This window comes from Lithobates pipiens, unplaced genomic scaffold (assembly GCF_037356315.1).
Source record: "Lithobates pipiens isolate NorthernLeopardFrog02 unplaced genomic scaffold, aLitPip1_a1.2 Scaffold_13, whole genome shotgun sequence".
Taxonomy (NCBI): Eukaryota; Metazoa; Chordata; class Amphibia; order Anura; family Ranidae; genus Lithobates; species Lithobates pipiens.
This window is the reverse complement of record NW_027507718.1, coordinates 479,720,483-479,741,331: the sequence shown is the minus strand read 5'-3', so window position 1 is coordinate 479,741,331 and position 20,849 is coordinate 479,720,483. Positions and strand designations below refer to the sequence as shown.

The 20,849-nt window shown below is 46.9% G+C and overlaps 1 protein-coding gene across 1 annotated transcript in view; it reads left to right on the top strand.

Annotated features, from left to right (window-relative positions):
- MAEA (macrophage erythroblast attacher, E3 ubiquitin ligase) overlaps positions 1-20,849 on the top strand; it is a 149,425-nt gene that overhangs the window by 113,320 nt on the left and 15,256 nt on the right. The window contains exons 6-7 of the mRNA XM_077477943.1: positions 8,909-9,017; positions 9,819-9,952. Of these exons, the coding sequence (XP_077334069.1) occupies positions 8,909-9,017; positions 9,819-9,952 (243 nt within the window). The remainder of the gene's footprint in view (positions 1-8,908; positions 9,018-9,818; positions 9,953-20,849) is intronic.

The following is a 20,849-nucleotide window of genomic DNA, read 5'->3' as shown; positions in this document are numbered from 1 at the left end:
ATGCTTAAAGTGATTTATAATAAAGCTAAAAAGGCACTAAGATAATATTCAACATCTTGTGTTCAGCTAATGCGTTTGGAAAAGACCAGGAAACTTGAAACATATAATGAATGCACTTAGAGACACCACAAGGTGCCTGCCGTTTGAGTTTGTTGCCTTTATTTTAGTTGACAGGTTCACTTCAACAAATAAATGAACCTCCCCCCATGTAAAAGTATCCATAGACGATTGAAGCCCAACTCTGGATAAATAAATTATCCCTTGTAGTGAGGCTGAGCCCACACTGCAAAGGTTAATTTCTTGATTTGGTCTAGGGCAGGGGTAGGCAACCTCGGCCCTCCCGCTGTGGTGAAACTACAAGTCCCATGAGATATTGCAAGACCCTGACAATCGGGCATGACTCCAAGAAGCAGAGGCATGATGGGATTTGTAGTTTAACCACAGCTGGAGTGCTGAGATAGCATAGCCCTGGTCTAGGGGAACAATAAAAGAAAATATACTTACAAGATCCATTTCTCCTCCCTGCATCTAGACCGGTCCTGCAGCTTCTGCACCCCATGCTCTTACCAGTCTAGAGTCCTGACGTTATCAAGACCAGAGCAGGGTCTTATAACCCTGCTTTGGATGTGAGGATGTAAAGTGGATGTAAAACTTCTCCCCTAGACAAAGCATACTATTTTACCCTTGCAGTTCAGGTTCAGTTCGCCCACAATGTGGACGCGTTTTCCGGTGTCAGCTGTCAAAGGTGATCCTTGTTACTTTGAGGACGTTTCCTCTCACTACCTGTTGTCTTCTAGGCCAGGAATTGAGAGTGAAATCCCTTTCTGGCAATACAGGCGATAAAAAGATATTCTAACCCTTCTGCACTTTGTCAAAAATCAGGATAATTCAGACTGAGAAGCTTAAACTGGTTGTAAAGGCTGAAGGTTTGCAGCAGCTCCCACAAATACCTGAGTCCCATCTCAATCCAGCAATGTACACGAGAGCAGCGGCTCTCCTGAATCTCTTCCTTCTCGATGGCTGAGACAGCAGTGGCAGCCATTGGTTCTTGCTACTGTCAATTACAGCCAGTGAGCCAATGTGGAGATAGCGGGGGTGGTGCCGAGCCATGGCTCTGTGTGTGAATGGACACATTGAGCAGCGCCTCTGGGACGAGCCTGCTGGGGTGCCCCCATAACAAGCAGCTTGCTATGGGGGCACTGGACAGAAAGGAGGGGTCAGGAACGCTGCCGGGGGACCTGAGAAGAGGAGGAGCAGGGCTGCTCTGTGCAAAACCACTGCACAGTAGAAAGTAGATAGAAGCTACCTTTGGTGAAAATGGAATGCAAAAATGGTAAAAGTTAAAGATAAGTGCGGCACCACATTCTCCAGACTCGTGAAACTTCCTATTCGTCTTTTTTAATATTATTATTATACAGGTTTTATATAGCACCAACAGTTTGCACAGCACTTTACAATATAAAGGGAGAGAGTAAAATAACAATACAAGAGGGTTAGGAGGACCCTGCTCTTGAGAGCTTACAGTCTAATGAGGGTCAAGTGGAACAAAAGATGGGAGAAATAAAAGATTCAGTTGTTCGCTGAAGGAAGGATAGACTTCCCTGAAGTGATGAGTTTTCAGGGATCACCTAAAAGTGGCCAGAGTAGAGATAGCCGGACAGATTGGGGTAGTGAGTACCAGAGGATGTTGGAGGCTTGGGAGAAGTCCTGGAGATGAGCATGGGAGGAGGAGACAAGGGAGCTAGAGAGCAGGAGGTCTGGCAGCAGCATTTATTAGGGAGAGGCCGCAAGAGTGGGAACGAGTTAATATTCCACCCTAGAAACAGGTGTACCGTATATACTCGAGTATAGGCCGACCCGAATATAAGCCGAGGCCCCCAATTTACCCCCAAAAAAACTGGCAAACTTATTGACTCGTGTATAAGCCGAGGGTGAGACATGCCTGTCCATCCCTGTGTGTGTGTCCGTCCATCCCTGTGTGTCCGTCCATCCCTGTGTGTCCGTCCATCCCTGTGTGTCCGTCCATCCATCCCTGTGTGTGTGTGTGTCCATCCATCCATCCATCCCTGTGTGTGTGTGTCTCCATCCATCCATGTGTGTGTCTCCATCCATCCACCCATCCCTGTGTGTGTGTGTATCCATCCGTGTGTGTGTGTGTGTGTGTGTGTGTGTGTGTGTGTGTGTGTGTGTGTGTGTCCAGCCTACCTGTGTCCCGAGCCTTTGTCCCGAGCCTCCGTCCCGTGCCTTGCCTCCTTGCCTCCGTCCCGTGCCGTGCCTTGCCGCCGTCCCGTGTCGTGCCTTGCCTTGCCTCCGTCCCGTCCCGTGCCTTGCCTCCGTCCCGTGCCCTCTTCGTCGGCGCCTCGGCGGCCATTGTAAAATTCAAAAGCCACGCCTCCTCCTTCGCCTGTGATAGGCGGAACACTGAATTTCCCAGCAGCCTGTGTTCCGCCTATCACGGACATCGTATCATCCTCGTCCGTAGTACGAGGATGATACGATGTCCGTGATAGGCGGAACACAGGCTGCTGGGAAATTCAGTGTTCCGCCTATCACAGGCGAAGGCGGAGCCGGAGGCGCGGCTTTTGAATTATAGAATGGCCGCTGTCTGTCTGCTCGACACGCTGATCGAGCGGGCAGACAGCGATGACTCGAGTATAAGCCGAGGGGGGCACTTTCAGCCTCAAAAAAGAGGCTGAAAATCTCGGCTTATACTCGAGTATATACGGCACTTACCCTTTACCTTTTTCTGCCTCTCCCATCACCTTTAAAGTAACTCTGACACCACCCCACGAAAAATTTAAAGTCAGTAGCTATAAATACTGCAGCTGCTGACTTTTAATATATGGACACTTACCTGTGCAGGGAGCCCACGATGTTGGCACCCTAGTCGATCTTCGGATACAGCCGCCGTCATTGCCGGTAAGGGAACCCAGCAGTTAAGCCTTTTGGCTTCACAGCCTGTTCCCTACTACGTGAAAATCGATGCACTTTCTAATTGGCCCGGTGTCGTTGAAAGGAGGAATGGGCCAACCTTCGCCGTGGTGCCGTCTCTAAGAGTGGGGAAGAGGACTTGTCAAAAACAGGTCCCCCTTCCCCCTGAAAGGTGCCAAATGTGGCACCGGAAGGGGGAGACGAATAAGTGAAAGTTCTACTTTTGGGTGGAACTCCGCTTTAAGAGCAAACTTGCTGGAGAATCTTTTGTATCTGTTGTTGGATGTCTGGGCCACCTATACACATTGGGGGTCTATTTACTAAAACTGGAGAGTGCAAAATCTGGTGAAGCTTGGCATAGAAACCAATCAACGTCCAGATTTTACTGCCAAAGCTTAATTGAACAAGCTGAAGTTAGAAGCTGATTGTCTACCATGCAGAGCTGCACCAGATCCTGAGTGCTCCAGTTTTAGTAAATCTACCCTGCTGTGGTTCGTTCCTCTGGCTCCTACATACTGTGTCCTGTACTGATGATGGTGCCAGCAGATGAAACTACAGTGCCCAAAAGAGGGCCAGACCTTTTATCCAAAGATTCCTTAGTGAGCTTAGCTCTTCAAAGAGATTAAGTATTGGTGACGTGGGGACAGATATTCAGTTTTCTTTGTTGGGAGACTTTTCTTTTTCGTTTTCTTAAAATAGTGACTCATTCACTTTAAATGCCCAGAATTAAAGTGGTTGTAAACTCCATGCGTGAAATGTGACTATATTACCAAAGGTTTTGGGACACCTGCCTTTACACACAACAGGAACTTTAATGGCATCCCAGTCTTAGTCCGTAGTGTTTAATATTGAGTTGGGCCACCCTTTGCTGCTATAACAGCTTCAACTCTTCTGGGAAGGCTGTCTGGGAATGTTTGACCATTCTTCCAGGAGCACATTTGTGAAATTAGGCACTGATGTTGGATTAGAAGGCCTGGCTCTAAGTCTCCGCTCTAATTCATCCCAAAGGTGTTCTATCGGGTTGAGGTCAGAATTCTGTGCAGGCCAGTCATGTTCCTCCACTCCAAACTCGCTCATCAGTGCTTTATGGACCTTGCTTTGTGCACTGGTGCACAGTGATGTTGGAACAGGAAGGGGTGGAGGAACTTGACTGGCCTGCACAGAGTCCTGACCTTAACACGATAGAACACCTTTGGGATGAATTAGAGTGGACACTGCAAGCCAGACCTCACAAATGCTCTTCTGGCAGAATGGTCAAACATTCCCATAGACACACTCCTAAACCTTGTGGACAGCCTTCCCAGAAGAGCTGAAGCTGTTCTAGCTGAAAAGGGAGGGCCAACTCAGTACTGAACCCTGGACTTGGGGCTGTACACATGGTCAGAAAATCTGAAGATAAATTTTGTCCGATGAACGATCTGCCGATTTTTTTTTTTTTTTTTTTTTTTATTATTATTTTTTTTTTTTTGATCATTAGTATGGTGCTTTTGACAGCCGATTATGAATTCTCAGCAGACAAAAACTGGCAGGCTTGAAACTTTTTGTCTGATGTGACCACAATGTCCGATTTTTCTTTTCATTAGTACAGTTCTCTGAAAAAAAAAAAAATCTGAAGAGCAAGACTAGGCATGCTCAGAAATGAAAGAACACATACAAAATAATTCAAAACATTACGTCACTTCTGACGTTGAATTCTGATGGTGAGTACCTTCTTCACTTTCAATTTGAGACTAGCATCAAACTGACGAAAGTTTGTCCAATAATCTGACCGTGTGCACAAGGCTTGTGCATGTAAATGCAGGTGTCCCAATACTTTTGGTAATATAGTGTACATCTGTAGTGTTTACTTATCTCTCTCCAAAGCTCTGACTGCCATGTCTTTCTGCTGCTCCATTCCTCAGCAGAGTCATTTCTGACAAGTTCTCCAGCACGAGATAACAGCAGCTGGATATTTGCGTTGGGGAAGGGAGCTTAGAGGTAGATAGGCAGAGAGCTTGTCTATTCACACTACTGTTCTGCATGTTCCTTCATTCCTCTGCCTATGTGCCTTTCTTCCAATCAGCTCTCACGCAGTGTAAATCCAGACTCCACACCCACTGCTGAAACAGGAACAAGGCTTTATAACACGCGCTGCACTTTACAAAGAGTGTAGAAAGGGAAAGGCAGCAGATATACATGCAAACCTTATGTAGGGAGATTTTTTTTTCATCCCTGTGTATCATCTGAGGCTGTTCACTTCACTGGGTATAGGAGATTGTTTACATCCACTTTAAGGCCTCTTTCACACAGGCGATCCGTTTAGGTCCGCCTGCCAGTTTTTCAGGCGGACCTGTACGGAAGCACCATAGACCTCTATGGAGCGTTGGATGTCAGCGGTGACATGTCCGCTGACATCCGACCCGCTCCGATCCGAAAAAGTGTAACGGAGGAAAAACCTACTTTTCCATCCCTCATCGGATCGGGTGTCGACGGACTCTGCGGTCATCATCTGATCCCCCATAGGGGAGAGCGTCGCTCTGACAGGTCCGTCCCTGCACAGTGTGGAGAGACGGACCTGTCATCTTCCTGCTCAGCAGGGATCGACGGAGCGAACCCTGCTGAGCAAGCGGATATCCACGGGGCAGATCCGTGATGATCCGCCCCGTGGATATCCGTTTGCTCAGCAGGGTTCGCTCCATCGAAAGAGCCCTAAGTCTTAGGAGGTGGAAGAAGTAACCTCGGTTGAATTATCTGCATTTGTTTTGACATGCATATGCTTCAACGTTCATCTATTGTTCCTCTTTATTATATTATTTTCTAAGTTCTCATTTTTCTAAACTGCATTTTTTTTTTGACTCATTACCTTCAGCCAAGTGTCCTTAAAATTTTGAAAGCAATATGCCAAAAAAAACAAAAAAAACACCACGGTGTATAAAATAAATAAAAGCGAAGACTGTAATTTAATTTCTTAATTGATCTTTAATCTATAGCTTTCTCTGTATATGGTTGTTACGCCTTCCATATTCAATTAGAATATTAGAGGGGGCTGTTTACCGGTCGCCACTTCACCAGCATTGGGCCCCCATGTCTGATACTTCTAGCTGTGCCAAATTACACTCAGTGTGTTTCTGTTATTTCCATTCTTTTCCTCCCAGCCTGCCGCAAATAAAGATGCCATTACCGACTTGTTCGCTATAATTAATAAACAGTGTGATTGCTGCTCTGCACAGGATTTTTGTTTCTTCAGTCTAAACACAAATTAGTAGTAGTAGTAATATGAAAATCCACCTTGATGGACAGGAGGGTAGAAAAAGCCTGATCTCTTGTTCCTGGGGTGAACGTCTTTTAATTGTACAGCCTGAATTAAAGGTAGAAATTAAAGAAAAAACTTTTTTTTTCCCTATTGCTAGCAGTGGGGACTGTACTTTTATTTAAGGGGGATCGACTTAAAGGATCACTTCGCCATCACTCCCTTTTCAGCGTTGAATAGAAGTTGGCAGGTTTAATGACCAGCTTCTTTTTTTACTTACCGATGTGTGCCCTAATGGCATCATGTACAGTATACTTGCACTTTACAGAACACTTACCTCTGTGTGTACCCTCCTCAGCAGTGCATTGTCTAAAGCTAAGATGGCAGCAGTGGCAATGGAGTGAAGGTGGTTCACTCCATTGCCACTGCTGCCATCTTCTTCACCTCTTCTACCAAGTCTAGCGTTTTCTCGCTGACCATGTAACTCCTGCATATTCACATTGGAGTTACATTATGTCAGCACCCAGCCATCTTGCAGATGCCCGAAAAGGCCCTGGATTGTAAAAATGGCTTCCTGACCAGGCCATTTTTTGCGATCCTGCACTGCATACTGATAAAATACTAAAGCAATGATACTGATAATACTGATAATTGCGTGGTCGTGCGATGCTGTACCCCCCCAAAAAAATGGATGTCCTTTTTTTTCTCTCCCACAAATAGAGCTTTCTTGTGCGGTTTTCTCTCTGTGGTTTTTATTTTTTTGTGCCAGAAACATAAAAAGTTCATCGTTTTTTTTTTTTTTAAATAATAATTTTTAACTTTCTGCTATAAAACATATCCAATAAAAAAAAAAATGTAAATCAAATTTCTTCATCAGTTTAGGCCAATATGTATTCTGCTACATATTTTTGGTAAAAAAAATCCCAATAAGCGTATATTAATTGGTTTGTGCAAATGTTATAGCATCTACAAGCTATAGGATAGATTTGGACTTTTTTTTTCTTTTACTAGTGATGGCGGTGATCAGCGATTTTTAGCGGGATTGCGACATTGCGGGGGACAAATCGGACACCTAACTGACACTTTTTGGGGACCAGTGACACCAATACATTGATCAGTGCTAAAAAAAAAAAAAAAAAAAAAAAGCATGGCCACTGTACTAGTGACACTGGCAGGAAAGGGGTTAACATCAGGGGTGATCAAAGGGTTAAATGTGTTCCCTGGGAGTGCTTGCTAACTGTGTGGGGAATGGTTGCACTGTAGGAAGACAGAGATCTGTGTTGCCACTTAGCAGAAACTCAAGATCTTCCTTACTAGCAGAACAGCGATCTGCCTTGATTTCATAGGCAGACCTGCCTCTCTCTGAATGATCGCCTGGTTTCTGGTGGACATCGGGTCCACCAGACCCACTGATTGGCTCCTGCTGTGTCCAATCACAGAAAAAAAAAAATCACATACAGGTACATGATTTTGCACTTGAGGGCCACCCTACGGCAGTAAATGTACACGGGGAGGTCCTTAAGCGGTAATTGACAAACATGTTATTTACTTGCTCTGTGCAATCGTTTTTTACAGTGCAGCCTCAATCCTCCTCTTCTTGGGTCCCCCGCCAGTGCTGCTGGCTCCTTTTCCCTGCTGAGTGCCCACCATATCAGTCTGCTTGCTATGGGGACATTCGCAAGCGTTTGTTCCCGAGCTCGCTCTCCGTGTCCAGTGTCCAGATACGCAGAGCACGGCTCGACCCTCCCTGCTCCCTCCTCACTGGCTGTGATTGACAACAGTGGGAGCCAGTGGGAGAGAGCTGCTGCACTCATGCACATTATTGGATAGAGATCGGGCTCAAGTAAGTATAGGTGGGGGGGGGGGGGGTACACTAAGGTATATTAAAAAAAAAAAAAAAAACCTTCAGCCTTTACAACAACTTTAATCCCTTCCAGAGGAGCACATACTCCTCTTCCCTTAGCTCCCCCACTGCTCCATTCAGCTGTTGGGAGCAGGAGAAGTTGCCACATGTCAGTTGCAGATCACTAATGTCATACCCTACATGGAGCTATGGGCTCTGCCCATGTGATAGAATTGGTGATTGGCTGCTCTTATGATAGCATTTGCAATAGGAGCCAAAGTCTGGTGGCAGAGGTAGAGAACTCACGTGGAGTTGTATATTGCTTAGCTGTGCAAAGAATAATTTTATAGATAGATTCAGCAAAATTGCTGGCTTCATTGAGAATGCAGTCCATCCTTTTATCAGCACTGATGTTCACCTAAGTATCCACTTAACAGCTTAATGGATTGCAGGTTCCTCATACAAGTGCCTACATTTTATAAAATGGCATTTAATGAACAGTGGATAGATTAGGTAAAGAATATACGTGGCTGGAGGAAGGTCTTGCTACTCGGCTAACAAAGAAAAACAATTTGGGTATGACACCAACCTAGGGCTACTGCAAATTGATTAAAACATTTTAAGAAATGTAGCAGTAGCCATAAGTTGGTGTCATACTCCATTTTCCTTCCTTTGTTAGTCTTGTAGACCTCGGTGACACCCACCATTATAATATTACACTTTTGTTAAGCACCACTACTTCATAGGGAATCCCAGGACAACAATTCTTGTTTCTTTTAGGTCTTGCTACTACTCAAACATTGCTTCAGTGGTAGGGGGTCCCAGTGTCACTATTTTGAGCTTAGAAGAAAATATTATTTTCTCATTTACATTTACCATAATATCTGACTCTTCCTCTGTTTCAGACATGCAAGGAAACATTTTAGTCAGGCAGAAGGAAGCCAGTTGGATGAAGTTCGACAAGTGATGGGGATGTTGGCCTTTCCTTCAGACACTCACATTTCACCTTATAAGGTACGAGAGGTCAAACTAGAGACCTACATTGATCCAACCTGATCAGGACTGTGCCTTGTACCTAGTGTTACCAAAGACATTCCAGAAGTAAACAAATGATCAGAAATCGCTTCCCTTGCTATTCTGTGGTTATCTATGGTCTGACGGACACTGACAGACCCAACATTTAGTAATGAAAATAACTTATTACCATGTGACTTTGCATTATACTAAGCCATCTATCCTGGGCAGTGGCCTGGTGTCAGTAAAAGTCCTATCTCAATCAAATAATCGTTGCATGCTCTGTCTCTGACTTGTGTTATAATGATAGATCTGATCCAGGCAGGGTTCATCCATTTTGTCATTGGTTACCAATGTACCCAGCCTAACCACGTAATCTGTACCCAGAAAATGAGTGCAGGCATCTGGAGGTACTTTTTATATATAGCTTTACTCCTCGCCTATGGCACTTCAGAAGCCCCAAAACCTAGCATGCTCTGTTATGCAAATGTGTCTGAAACATAAGTCCGCCTCCAGCTTTTTCGCCTTTCCTGTCTCCCTAGTGAATAGTGTGACTAGTCTCCATATAATATTATCAATAGCGAGGGGTTGAAGGTGCAGGACCAAGTCAAGTTTAGTTCCTAAAGTCAGTGTTTGTAATCTAAAGAGATTCTGCACGAGTCTCCTGTGATTATTTTTTCAATTAAGGAAGGACGGTGAGGAGCATTTTAAATTATTTTCATAAAGGTTTTTATGCAGAACCTAAATAGGATCACTTGTCACTTTTTCATACTTTAACAAAATTGTTTCTTCTCCATACAGGATCTTTTGGACCCAGCTCGATGGCGCATGCTCATCCAACAGTTTCGATATGACAACTATAGACTACATCAGCTGGGAAATAATTCTGTGTTTACTATAACTCTTCAGGCAGGCCTCTCTGCTATTAAAACACCGTATCCTTTTATTACATTATAGTGGTATCTCTTACCACCTCTACACAATCTGTATATTTCAGCTAGTTTTTTATTCCCCCGGTTGGCTGTTACTTCTTATTATGTCAACCTGAAGTTACCTTCGGGAGTAGAAATGTTGGAGAACGTGTCTTGATTTTGTATTCCAGAGTTTTAGGTTTTAGGCCCCTTTCACACATGTTCAGATCCGCCTGTCCATTTTTTTCAGGTGGATCTGAACGGTTGCCCCCATACAGCTCTATGGAGCGTCAGATGTCAGCAGCGACATGTCCGCCGACATCCGCTCCGCTCCGCAGAATCCAGACGGATGGATGTCTTATTTTCCATCCGCTTGGCGGATCGGATCAGATGTAAACGGTTAGGCGGTCCTTAATCTTCCGATACCCCCATAGGGGAGAACGGATATCTGACAGGTCCATTCCCGCACAGAGTGCAGAGACGGACTTGTCATCCGCCGGCTCAGCGGGGATCAACGGAGCGATCCCCGCTGAGCAAGCGGAGGAGTAAAAACTGACAGCCCCGTGTGAAAGGGGCCTTACATTTATTGCTTTACTTTTTCAAAAACAATGAACTTTAAAAAAAGAAATAGAGGGACAATGAGATAAGATTGATTAGATAGAAGGAATGAATATAAGTTGCACAGACTATAATAGTACTTACCTTCATAGTGTTGGGATATGCTGTTCCAGGATTGATTAGAACCTGCTCCTTAAAAAAGAAGTATGTGTTTTATTTTATTTTTAGCCTCATCCTTTTCCCAGTGAGTATTTCCAGCCCTCTGAGAAGTGCATCCTTTCTGTTAAAATCAAGGTAAATAACTGTTGAAGGGGCCACAGTCTGATTGTTATGCTGACAATCTTGTCGGGATCCACTCTCTTTCCATCTTATCTGTTTGATTGATGTCAGGTCTGGGCTGTCTGCTCTTTCCCGTCCTCTCCTATCACACTGCACACAGCTCAGATCAATTTTTTTACAGACAGCCTCTATCTGTACACTGTGTCGCTGGATTCTATGCAGCACTGAAAAACAAGACTTATTTATTGACCAAGGATAGAGATAAAAATGGGGGAAGGCTCATCATGGTATAGGAGGTGTGAAGTCCAGCAATAGGGAGTCCTGTGAGCATGGCTGTTCTTCCTGGTGGTTTTTCCATGCGCCCCCCCTTTCTGGTCGGCTGGGATCCATTTCTTCAGGCTGTTCTCTGGACTACCCTTAGTACTGCCTATTGTTGGACTTCACACCACCTTTACCAAAATGAGCCTTCCCCCATTTTTCTATCTAGCAAGTGTGTTTTTATCCTTAAGCAATAAATAAGTCTTGTGTTACTGAACTTGGAAGCGCCTTCTGTTTGTTTTTTCATTGCCAGAGGTTTACTTCACTCTTGGAGTGCTGCTCAAGTGCCATCAGAGTCACCTGCTTTCCCGATGTACACCACCATCCCTGCAGACTATTATCTCTGGCCAGTCATGTCATCCAGAGCTCCCTTCTTTCCACTACCAGATTCTATGTGACACAGCTGTTTATATCTGGGGAATTCACAGGTCAGAGCTGCAACATAGCGGGCAGCTACACAGTGTGCAGATAGAGACTGTAAGTGAATTGATCTGAGCAGTGTGTGAGAAGCAGGTAGGAGGGGAGAGGAGTTATGCTGATTGTACTCAGACCGTGCTTAGACTGTGCACTGTATGGGATGTGAGAAGGCACTCAACAGTTGTTTACTGTTCAGGTGTGTGCCCTTTAGTAGTAGTTTGGGGAGGAGGAACTTGACTTGCCTGTCTTGACCTCAACCCAATAGAACACCTTTGGGATGAATTAGAGCGGAGACTGCGAGCCAAGCCTTCTCGTCCACATCAGTGCCTGACTTCACAAATGCGCTTCTGGAAGAATGGTCAAACATTCCCATAGACACACTCCTAAACCTTTGTGGACAGCCTTCCCAAAAGAGTTAAAGGGTGGGCCAACTCAATATTGAACCCTACGAACTAAGACTGTGATGCCATTCATGTTCATGTAAAGGAAGGTGTCCCAATACTTTTGACAATATAGTGTATCTCCCATGACCTGGGAACACTTTGAACCTTTGGCTAGGCAAAAGCCAAGCCTTGGGTAACCTTTAAGTTCTGCCACAAGACATCTCTCACATTTTCCACCCGGGCTTCACGTTCTTGTCACAGACATCACCTGGATCTGCCCTATTTTATATTCCACAGATGAAAACTAAAGCATTGGGGAGGCAGCATACATTATGATATCCGATGTGCACATTTTCTCTGCAGTTCAGCTAAAATATGTCACAGAGCAGTTTGAACTAATTGCTGACCTGAAAATCCCCGAATATCTCACCAGCCTGGGAAAAAAAGCCTCAGATTGAGACGTGTTCCAAATTAAGGATTGACTCAAAATGATGACAATAAACACAGTTTTGAATGTAAAACACAATGTGCTTCCACACGGTGATGTAAATGAAGGATAAAGCCTTTGTTGTTTGTATTTGTGATGGAAGTAATGACATATATAGAAAATGCTGTACTGTATTTTGCAATTGTTTAATGCAGGGCTTTTTGTCTCCTTTGCACCATTGTCACATAATCAGGTTATACTTTGCTGTTCCCTATTTCTGGCTTTATACCGCAGCAGTTTTCAAGCAACAGCAAGCAGCTTTTGTTTGCAAAAATATCCAAACAGATCAAGACAACCCAGGAGTACCTACCGCTGAATGGTGGTAGATTACATAGTTCTAGTTATTTTTTTAATTAAGTAAATCTGGTTGAAATTGCCTGAAATGAACTATAAATTTCCAGTGTAAGCCCAGTGGGAAGTTCCCATCCTGCTGCCAGAACACTGTCTACTGTATGTAGCTGAGGCTGCAGACAGTTCATAGAGGCCCTGCATCTATTAGTGACGTAAACAGTTTGTTTGGACCAGCTTGGTCAGTTGACGGGTCCCATGGTGGTAAATAAGAATTCTGATATTGATTTCGATTGGTCATCAGGACGTGAATCAACCCAGCAGAGACACACACAGCACTAAGAATATGATAGTGGTTCAAACCCTTCACCACTCTATCCAAAATGTGAAAATAGGTTTATTATATGGCTGGAAGAAAGTAAATAATAGTCACTCTTTACCATGATATTAAAGTCACATTTTTTTTATTTATTTTTTTTATCAACCACTTCCATACCGGGCCTATTCTGGCACTCCTCTCCTACATGTAAAAAAGCATATATATATATATATATATATATATATATATATATATATTTATGGCCCAGAGCCCTCTGACCGATACGGATAAGGATGACAAACAACACAAACTCGCTTACTTGAACCGGACCTGAAAGTGTGCCCTGGCCTAACGTAGGGTATACCAAAATAAGGGGGCATACCCTTGATAGAGAAATGAGTAATAAATGAAATGAAAATGAAATGGAGTGAAATGAGTACTCGCCCGAGGAGTATAATGCTTGAGAAATGCCCTGACAGGGGATGGGTGGGTGGGTATCGCGCACCGGAACCGACGAGGGAGCCAGGCGAACGGGCTGGTTATATACTCCACCGGGCTCCACCCATAATTCCAGGCCACCATACTGGCCTTTCCATTTATGGCCCAGAGCCCTCTGACCGATACGGATAAGGATGACAAACAAGGTTAACACAAACTCGCTTACTTGAACCGGACCTGAAAGTGTGCCCTGGCCTAACGTAGGGTATACCAAAATAAGGGGGCAAAAACATACAGGTAGGGAATGCCTTTATTGATTCGAGTTTGTTACTGGGTGAGCTTGACAAAGGCCTGGGCCATCTCTACTTGCGGATTGGGTATGTAACGGGCGAAACAGGTGGACTTCCATCTACCCAACTTTTTGATAACGTGGACCGGGACCCCTTGGCGGGAGGCAGTTGAAGCCGCTCCGATCCGAAATGAATGTCCGGAGTAGTGAGCCGGATTGAGGTGAAGGATGCCCAGGAGTATCCTGACATGCTCCATGAACTGGGCTGCGTTCAGTGGCTTACCGTGGAATGGCAGAAGCGGGCCAGTTCCTGGTTGATCGGCCAGAAGGGTCAACAAGCGGGTGAGCATGGCGACCGGGCACCAGCGGTTGTTAGTTTTATAAAAATGTATGTCCGTACCTGGGCCAAGCTGCTGCGTCTTGGATACTGCTATATGTAGGATGAAATGGTCTCCGTGCCTGACCAGGTGGTGCTTGCATAGCGTGCGAGCTGAGGGGCTACTGGAGGTAAACTCGCCTGGCCGCAAGAAGCCGTAGAAGGCCAGGTGTATGGCTGCTTGTATAATGATACTAGTGTGGAGTCCGAAAGGTGCAGTGGCCAGAATATCAGACATGTTTCTGAAAACGTCTCCTGTGATAGGCAGGCGTTTGAGGGAGGCCGTAGGCTGGCGTTTCTGGATGCCACGCATGACGGCCCGAATGGCGTGAAAAGTGAACAAGGAGGGTTCGGCAGGGTCCTGGAGGGACGTAAAATGTTGTACCCCGGCCAGGTATAGCCGGATCGTGTTAAAGGATAACGCCAAGTCCGAGTGGCAATGGGCAATGAAGGCCAGGACTTGCTTGACCCGGGAGGTCTCTGTGGAGTGAGATGTTAAGAAACGGTTAAAGGCCCTCCAGGCTGTTTGGTAGGCCTTGCGAGTATTGTCTGCGAGGGAGTGATTGATGAGTTGTGTCGCGGCTACTAGGTGAGGGGTTAATCCAGGGTCAGTTGAGACCAGTCCGGGATAACTGCTGACGTTGGTCCGGCTCCGGGCACCTGATCAAAAAAGGAAACTAAGTTAAAGCGGGAGAGGGCGTCCGCTGCCCGATTACATTTACCGGGGATAAAGGCACAATGAACATTAAATTGAAACAATAACGAGAGCTGGACCAGTCGCCGCAGGAAGGACATAATCTCCAGAGACTTAGACCTGCCTTTGTTAATGATTTCCGCAGTGGCGAGATTGTCCGTTGAAAAGGTCACTGTTTGACCGGACCAACTGCGGCCCCACGTGTGGGCAGCGGCTACGATGGGGTACAACTCGAATAGGGAGGACGTCTCGGTGAAGCCCGGAATTGCCAGTATCTGAGGAGGCCAAGGGGCTGCGAGCCAGAGGTGGCCAAAAATTGCCGCAAAACCCGTGGAGGCCGCTGCGTCGGTCACGACCTGCGGTGACGAGGAGGACACGGAGGGAATGAACAGGGACACACCATTCCAGGACGTCAGGAATTCCTCCCACATGGCAAGATCTGCTATAGCTGCGGGGTCCAGGCTGAGGATGTGCTCCGGGTCTTGTGAATGAGACAGTAGGACTAACAGGCGTGATACGAAAGCGCGACCTTGAGGGATGATGCGCATAGCAAAATTAAGCATACCGAGAAGGGACTGTAGCTGCCTCTTGGTGCAAGTTCTGGTGCGGGTGAAGTCCCTCATGACCGACCTGATGCGGCTTAGTTTATCCGGGGGGAGGCTGGCCTGCATAGTGCTGGTGTTTAAGCTGACCCCGAGGAAGGTGATTGCCTGCGCAGGGCCCTCCACCTTGTGCTCAGCAATAGGGACGTCAAGGTTATTGAAGACCACCCTTAGTTTATCCAGATCCCCTGGAAGGGAGCCAGGTGACTCGACCAGCAGGAAGTCATCCAAATAGTGTATGACTCCCTGGCACTGGGCTACGTGCAGCAAGATCCATTCGAGAGCCTGCGCAAACGAGTCGAAGAGCCAGGGGCTACTCTTGGACCCGAAGGTTAGCTTAGTGGCAAAATAGTAGAGCTCCCTCCATTTGATGCCATGCCAGCACCAGAGAGATGGATGGATAGGAAGGAGCTTGAAGGCGTCCGAGATGTCGGCCTTGGAGAGCCATGTTCCTGTGCCTGACTTGAGAATGGCCTGGATGGCCATGTCTACGGATGCGTATTTAAGGGAGAACTCCTCAGAGGGGATAAGAGAATTAAGACTGGGGACAGAGGAAGAATAAGGCGCTGACAAATCGTAGACCAACCTAAGTTTATTGGAGAACTTGCCCTTGACAAGCCCAATAGGGCTGACTCGCCAGGTGTTAAATGGGGGCTTCGTGAAAGGGCCTATGATGAAATCCCGGTCTAGCTCTGCCCGTAATAGCTGGTCGATGGCTTGTACGTCCGTGGCTGCTGACCGCAGGTTCTGGCACTCGTGTGCAAGGTGAGGGAGAGAGATAAGTCCTGTATGAAAGCCCTGAGTAAAGCCCTGAACTAGGTAGGTGGCAAGTGAGGGGGTGGGGTGATTGGCGAGGTAGACACTGAGCCACGACACGTTGACCCGGCTTAGTCAAGATTTTCTAGCCTGCTTGACCTCGCACATGAGCCTGGGATGAGCTCTATGACATCGTGAGCATACATGGAGCAGCCTGCACTGGCTGAAATTGCACGACCCACTGTTGTAGTTGTTACAGATGGCCGCGCCTCCCAAGGTCTTGACCGGGCGCCCCAGTTTATCCGTCTGCGGCAGGCGTACCGGCGCCGGTAGGGCCTGGGCGGTACCTGAGGTCGATGGACCGTCTACGGGCGGGGTTGCCACTGAGCTGGCACACCAAGTTGCGGTGTGAGTAGCTGACTGGCAAATGGCACAAAGGGGAGACCGCAGCCCTGCGAAGTGTCGGCAGAATAACTCGGTGTCCATGACACTCCAATCCGTAGGTATCTGAAATTGGGAAAGCCTGGCGGCCGCCTTAGCGGGGAAGGAGCGGTGATAGTCATAAAATGAAAAACCGCCGTATTTATACCCCAGGTCAACTACCACGTGGAGGTAACGATCCAGTTCCTCCCTCCTGCCGGGGGAGGCCGAGCAGATGACATCCCTCAGCATGCCGAAGGCCAGGGTGAACTCGGTGACAGAAAGCTTCCTGTCCAGCCTGGGGTCTTTGGCTTTGAGGACCACCGACACGTCCCCCCAAGTGTAAGCTTTGTTTTCTGCCAGCTCATGAATGGATATCAGGAGTGAAGCCAGATTGACGTCCTTGCCCTCTAGGATGTCCTTCCTGACGTTGGCTGAAATTAAATGAGAAGGGTACACTACTGGTGTACACCCGGGGGTACCTGCGCTGGTGTTCTCCACTGCTTGTGAAGCTGGTATAGGAGGAGAAACGACTGGGCGGGTCTCGAGGAGGGCCACCCGACTCTGAACCTCTGACATTGAGGTCGTCAGGGATGACACCAGCGTGTGAAGCTGCGTGATGGAAGCAGCGATAGAGCCCAGGGAGGCCTGCTGGACACTATCCTCGACCGCGGCTGGGGGAGGAAAAAGGAGCCCGAAAAGCTCGGCCTTTCTGGCTGTAGCTGGGAAGGGTACACCCCTACGCCTCAACTCGGCTGTCAGCCTGGGAATGGTCCATGATCTGAAGGACCTTTGGCTGCCGCTCTCTGAGACGAGAGACGGAGACAACGGAGCCGTGTAGTCCTCGCTGCCAGCCTGGGACATGGTGGCAAAATCCAGGCTTGGTGAGCCTATTAATCCTTGGGTCCGGGTTTTTCTCCTATACGGAACCTAAGAGGGTGACATGGATTACAAGACTCGTAGGAGACTCCTGAGCAAACATTTTTTTTTTTTTTTTTTTTTTTTTAGAGAAGGATACTACCGCTTGTGAGCGTTTCCCTCCCAGAAGATTCTCTTACCTAAGGAGGCACCGTCCGACCCGGTGCAGGTTGGACCTACTGAAAACTCGACTGATCTGAGGAGATGAAGGTGAGTTTGTATGAGACTCCTATACCTGCAGAGAGATGTCTAGCTAAATAGTGGAGGTAAGACTGGAAATGTGATGAAAGACATAACTGAAACGAGCTACCTAAACAAAACGAGCAGACAACCAAATTTAGAATAACGTGCATATGGCGACAGAGACGTGACTTGGTTGCGCCGCAGATGCGAAATTTCCTTTCCCTACCCTTTCCCCATTTTTTTTTTTTTTTTCGTTTCCAAAATTGTACATAGAACGTGGGGCTCAAGCGAAGGTGGACCCTGCCACGTGGAGCTCAGGCAGGGGGGTGAACCCCGCCACGTGGAGCTCAGGCAGGGGGGGGGGGGGTCTGCCACGTGGAGCTCAGGCGGAGGTGGAGCCCGCCACGTGGAGCTCAGGGGGGGGGGGCCTGCCACGTGGAGCTCAGGCGGAGGTGGAGCCCGCCACGTGGAGCTCAGGCGGGGGGTGACCCCGTCACGTGGAGCTCAGGCAGGGGGGGGGGGACCCCGCCACGTGGAGCTCAGGCGGGGGGTGAACCCCGCCGCGTGGAGCTCAGGCAGGGGGGGGGGGAGGGGACCCCGCCGCGTGGAGCTCAGGCAGGGGGGGGGACCCTGCCACGTGGAGCTCAGGCAAAAAAGGGGGGGGGGTACTGAAATGAGGCGTCGCAGCTGGGCGCACCAGAACGAATCGATGCATAAGGAATGCGATGGGATTCGAATTGGAGCGTAATAAGTGACAGAAATGATATGCCATGACAAAGACTAGAATCAAGGACCATGCTTGAACCTGCGAGTGACTCAGTCTCTGGAGCATGTACAGAAATGAGGCCGAACCTTGGGGCACTTCGAAGCGAATCGGTGCGTTAGAGATGCGACGGGATTCGAATCGGAGCGCGGTAAGTGACAGAAATGATAACATGGTTAGAAATGGCAGAAATGAAATGATTCGACATAACCGCCTGACATGATTGAAATGACTGCAATGATTGACATGGAAAGAAATGACCTGACGGACATAGTACAAACGGTATGAAAATGATTTTTTTTTTTTTTTTTGAACAACCTGAGATTGACATTGCCCGGACTGCTCAATTTAGCGTGACAAGCAGACAGCTGTGATTTCGAAACGGTTCGATCGATTCGAACACGATGAAATGAGTCGTTCGGTTTAGCAATGACGTGCTACGAAACGAAGTGCCTGTTGGCACGAACGACAAGTACCGAAAAGGTGACAACGATTTCTTCGAAGAAGGGGTAGTGACATGAGGTATCGAATACAAGTGTCGCAGTTAAGACGTTCGTGTAATCTAGAGTGAGTGGTTCGTGAGTTCAGGAATCTAGTTTACGTGACTTAATAACACATGAACGAAAAGGGTGCCGAAGCCCTACCTGCGACAGCCGGCCCAGACGTGTTGTACGACAACGGAAAATTTCGATTTAGAGTATAGCGACTCAGACGGCAACCAGACGGACGCTGACGAACGACAAGGCTTTGTCGACACGAGGCGGACGAAAACGTAGGAACTCACGAACCCGGCTCACTGTAAAGTCTTGTGGATAGTCGGCCCTTTATTTCTGACGTATCAGGTATCGCGCACCGGAACCGACGAGGGAGCCAGGCGAACGGGCTGGTTATATACTCCACCGGGCTCCACCCATAATTCCAGGCCACCATACTGGCCTTTCCATATATATATATATATATATATATATATAATTTTTTTTTTTTTTTTAGCAGACACCCTAGGTAATAAAATGGCGGTCATTGCAACTTTTTATCTCGCATGGTAGTTGCACAACAATTTTTCAAATGCGTTTTACTTTTTTGAAAAAAAACAAAAACTGTTTCATGATTTAAAAAATAACAAAACAGTAAAGTTAGCCCAATTTTATGATGTGAAAGATGATGTTACGCCGAGTAAATAGAAACCCAACATGTCACGATTTGAAATTGCTTTAAAATGTAAAACTTCGGTTCTTAAAAATCTCCATAGGTGACGCTTTAATTTTTTTTTACAGGTTACACGTTTAGGGGTACAGAGAAGGTCTAGGTCTAGAATTGTTACTCGCGCTCTAACGCACGCAGCGGTACCTCACATGTGTGGTTTGAACAGCGTTTACGTATGTGGACGGGACTTGCGTGTGCATTCGCTTTCGAGCGTGAGCTACTGGGGACAGGGGCAGTTTAAATTATTATTTTTAGTTTTTTTACACTTTCTTTTACACTTACGTGTGCGTTTGTTTTTGAGCGTTAGCTTCCGGGGACAGGGGCGGTTTAAATTATAATTTTTTTTCTTTTACTTTTTTCCTTTTTTTTTTTTTTTACACTTTTACTTTTTATTTATTTTTTGATCACTTTTATTCCTATTACAAGGAATGTAAAAATCCCTTGTAATAGCAATCGTTTGTGACAGGTCCTCTTTTTATGGAGAGATACAGGGTCAATAGTACCCCACTCTCCTCCAGGCTGGAAAGCATGAGATTGGAAAAAAAATCCACGATCTCATGCTTACCAGCTGCAATCCCAGCTTTGTTTACATCTGCAACCCGGACGTGACGTCATAACATCTCATCTGGGCCTCCAACGGTCATAAAGAAATCTCTATGGTCGCTATCCGGCGGCGGACGATTCTTTCTCCGGGTCCCTGATGGCACGGGAGAGCCCGGAGAAGCACCGGATGCCAGTGGGGGGGGGGGGGGGATTCCACTCCCGTCGCATATAAGAATGGTCAAGTGGCAGAGCTGCCCCTGTGATCATTCTTATGGTGCACAGAATCGCCAGTATATCTGAATGATGCCTGTAGTTGCAGGCATCATTCAGATATTCCCACTGAAATTCAACGTCATATGGCATCCTTGGGCGGGAAGTGGTTAAAATAAAAATTATGTTATGGTATTGCACAGAGCAATCCTTTACTACTTTTATGGTGGTCCCCCACCGCTGCTCTGTGGTTCTTTTTCCTACAAGTGCCCCCTCAGTAAACCATGTGCAGGCATGCTCCATAGCCAGGCTGTGTGCATGCATAGACATACACAGCGTGGCTTAGCCATGCCTCTTCAATCTCCCTCCTCACAGGATTTGACTGACAGCAGCAGGAGCCCCCCACTTGCCTGAGTCCCCTGCAAGACCAGGAAGTGAAGGGAGAAGACCTCAAGCCAGGATGATCACTGACAGGCT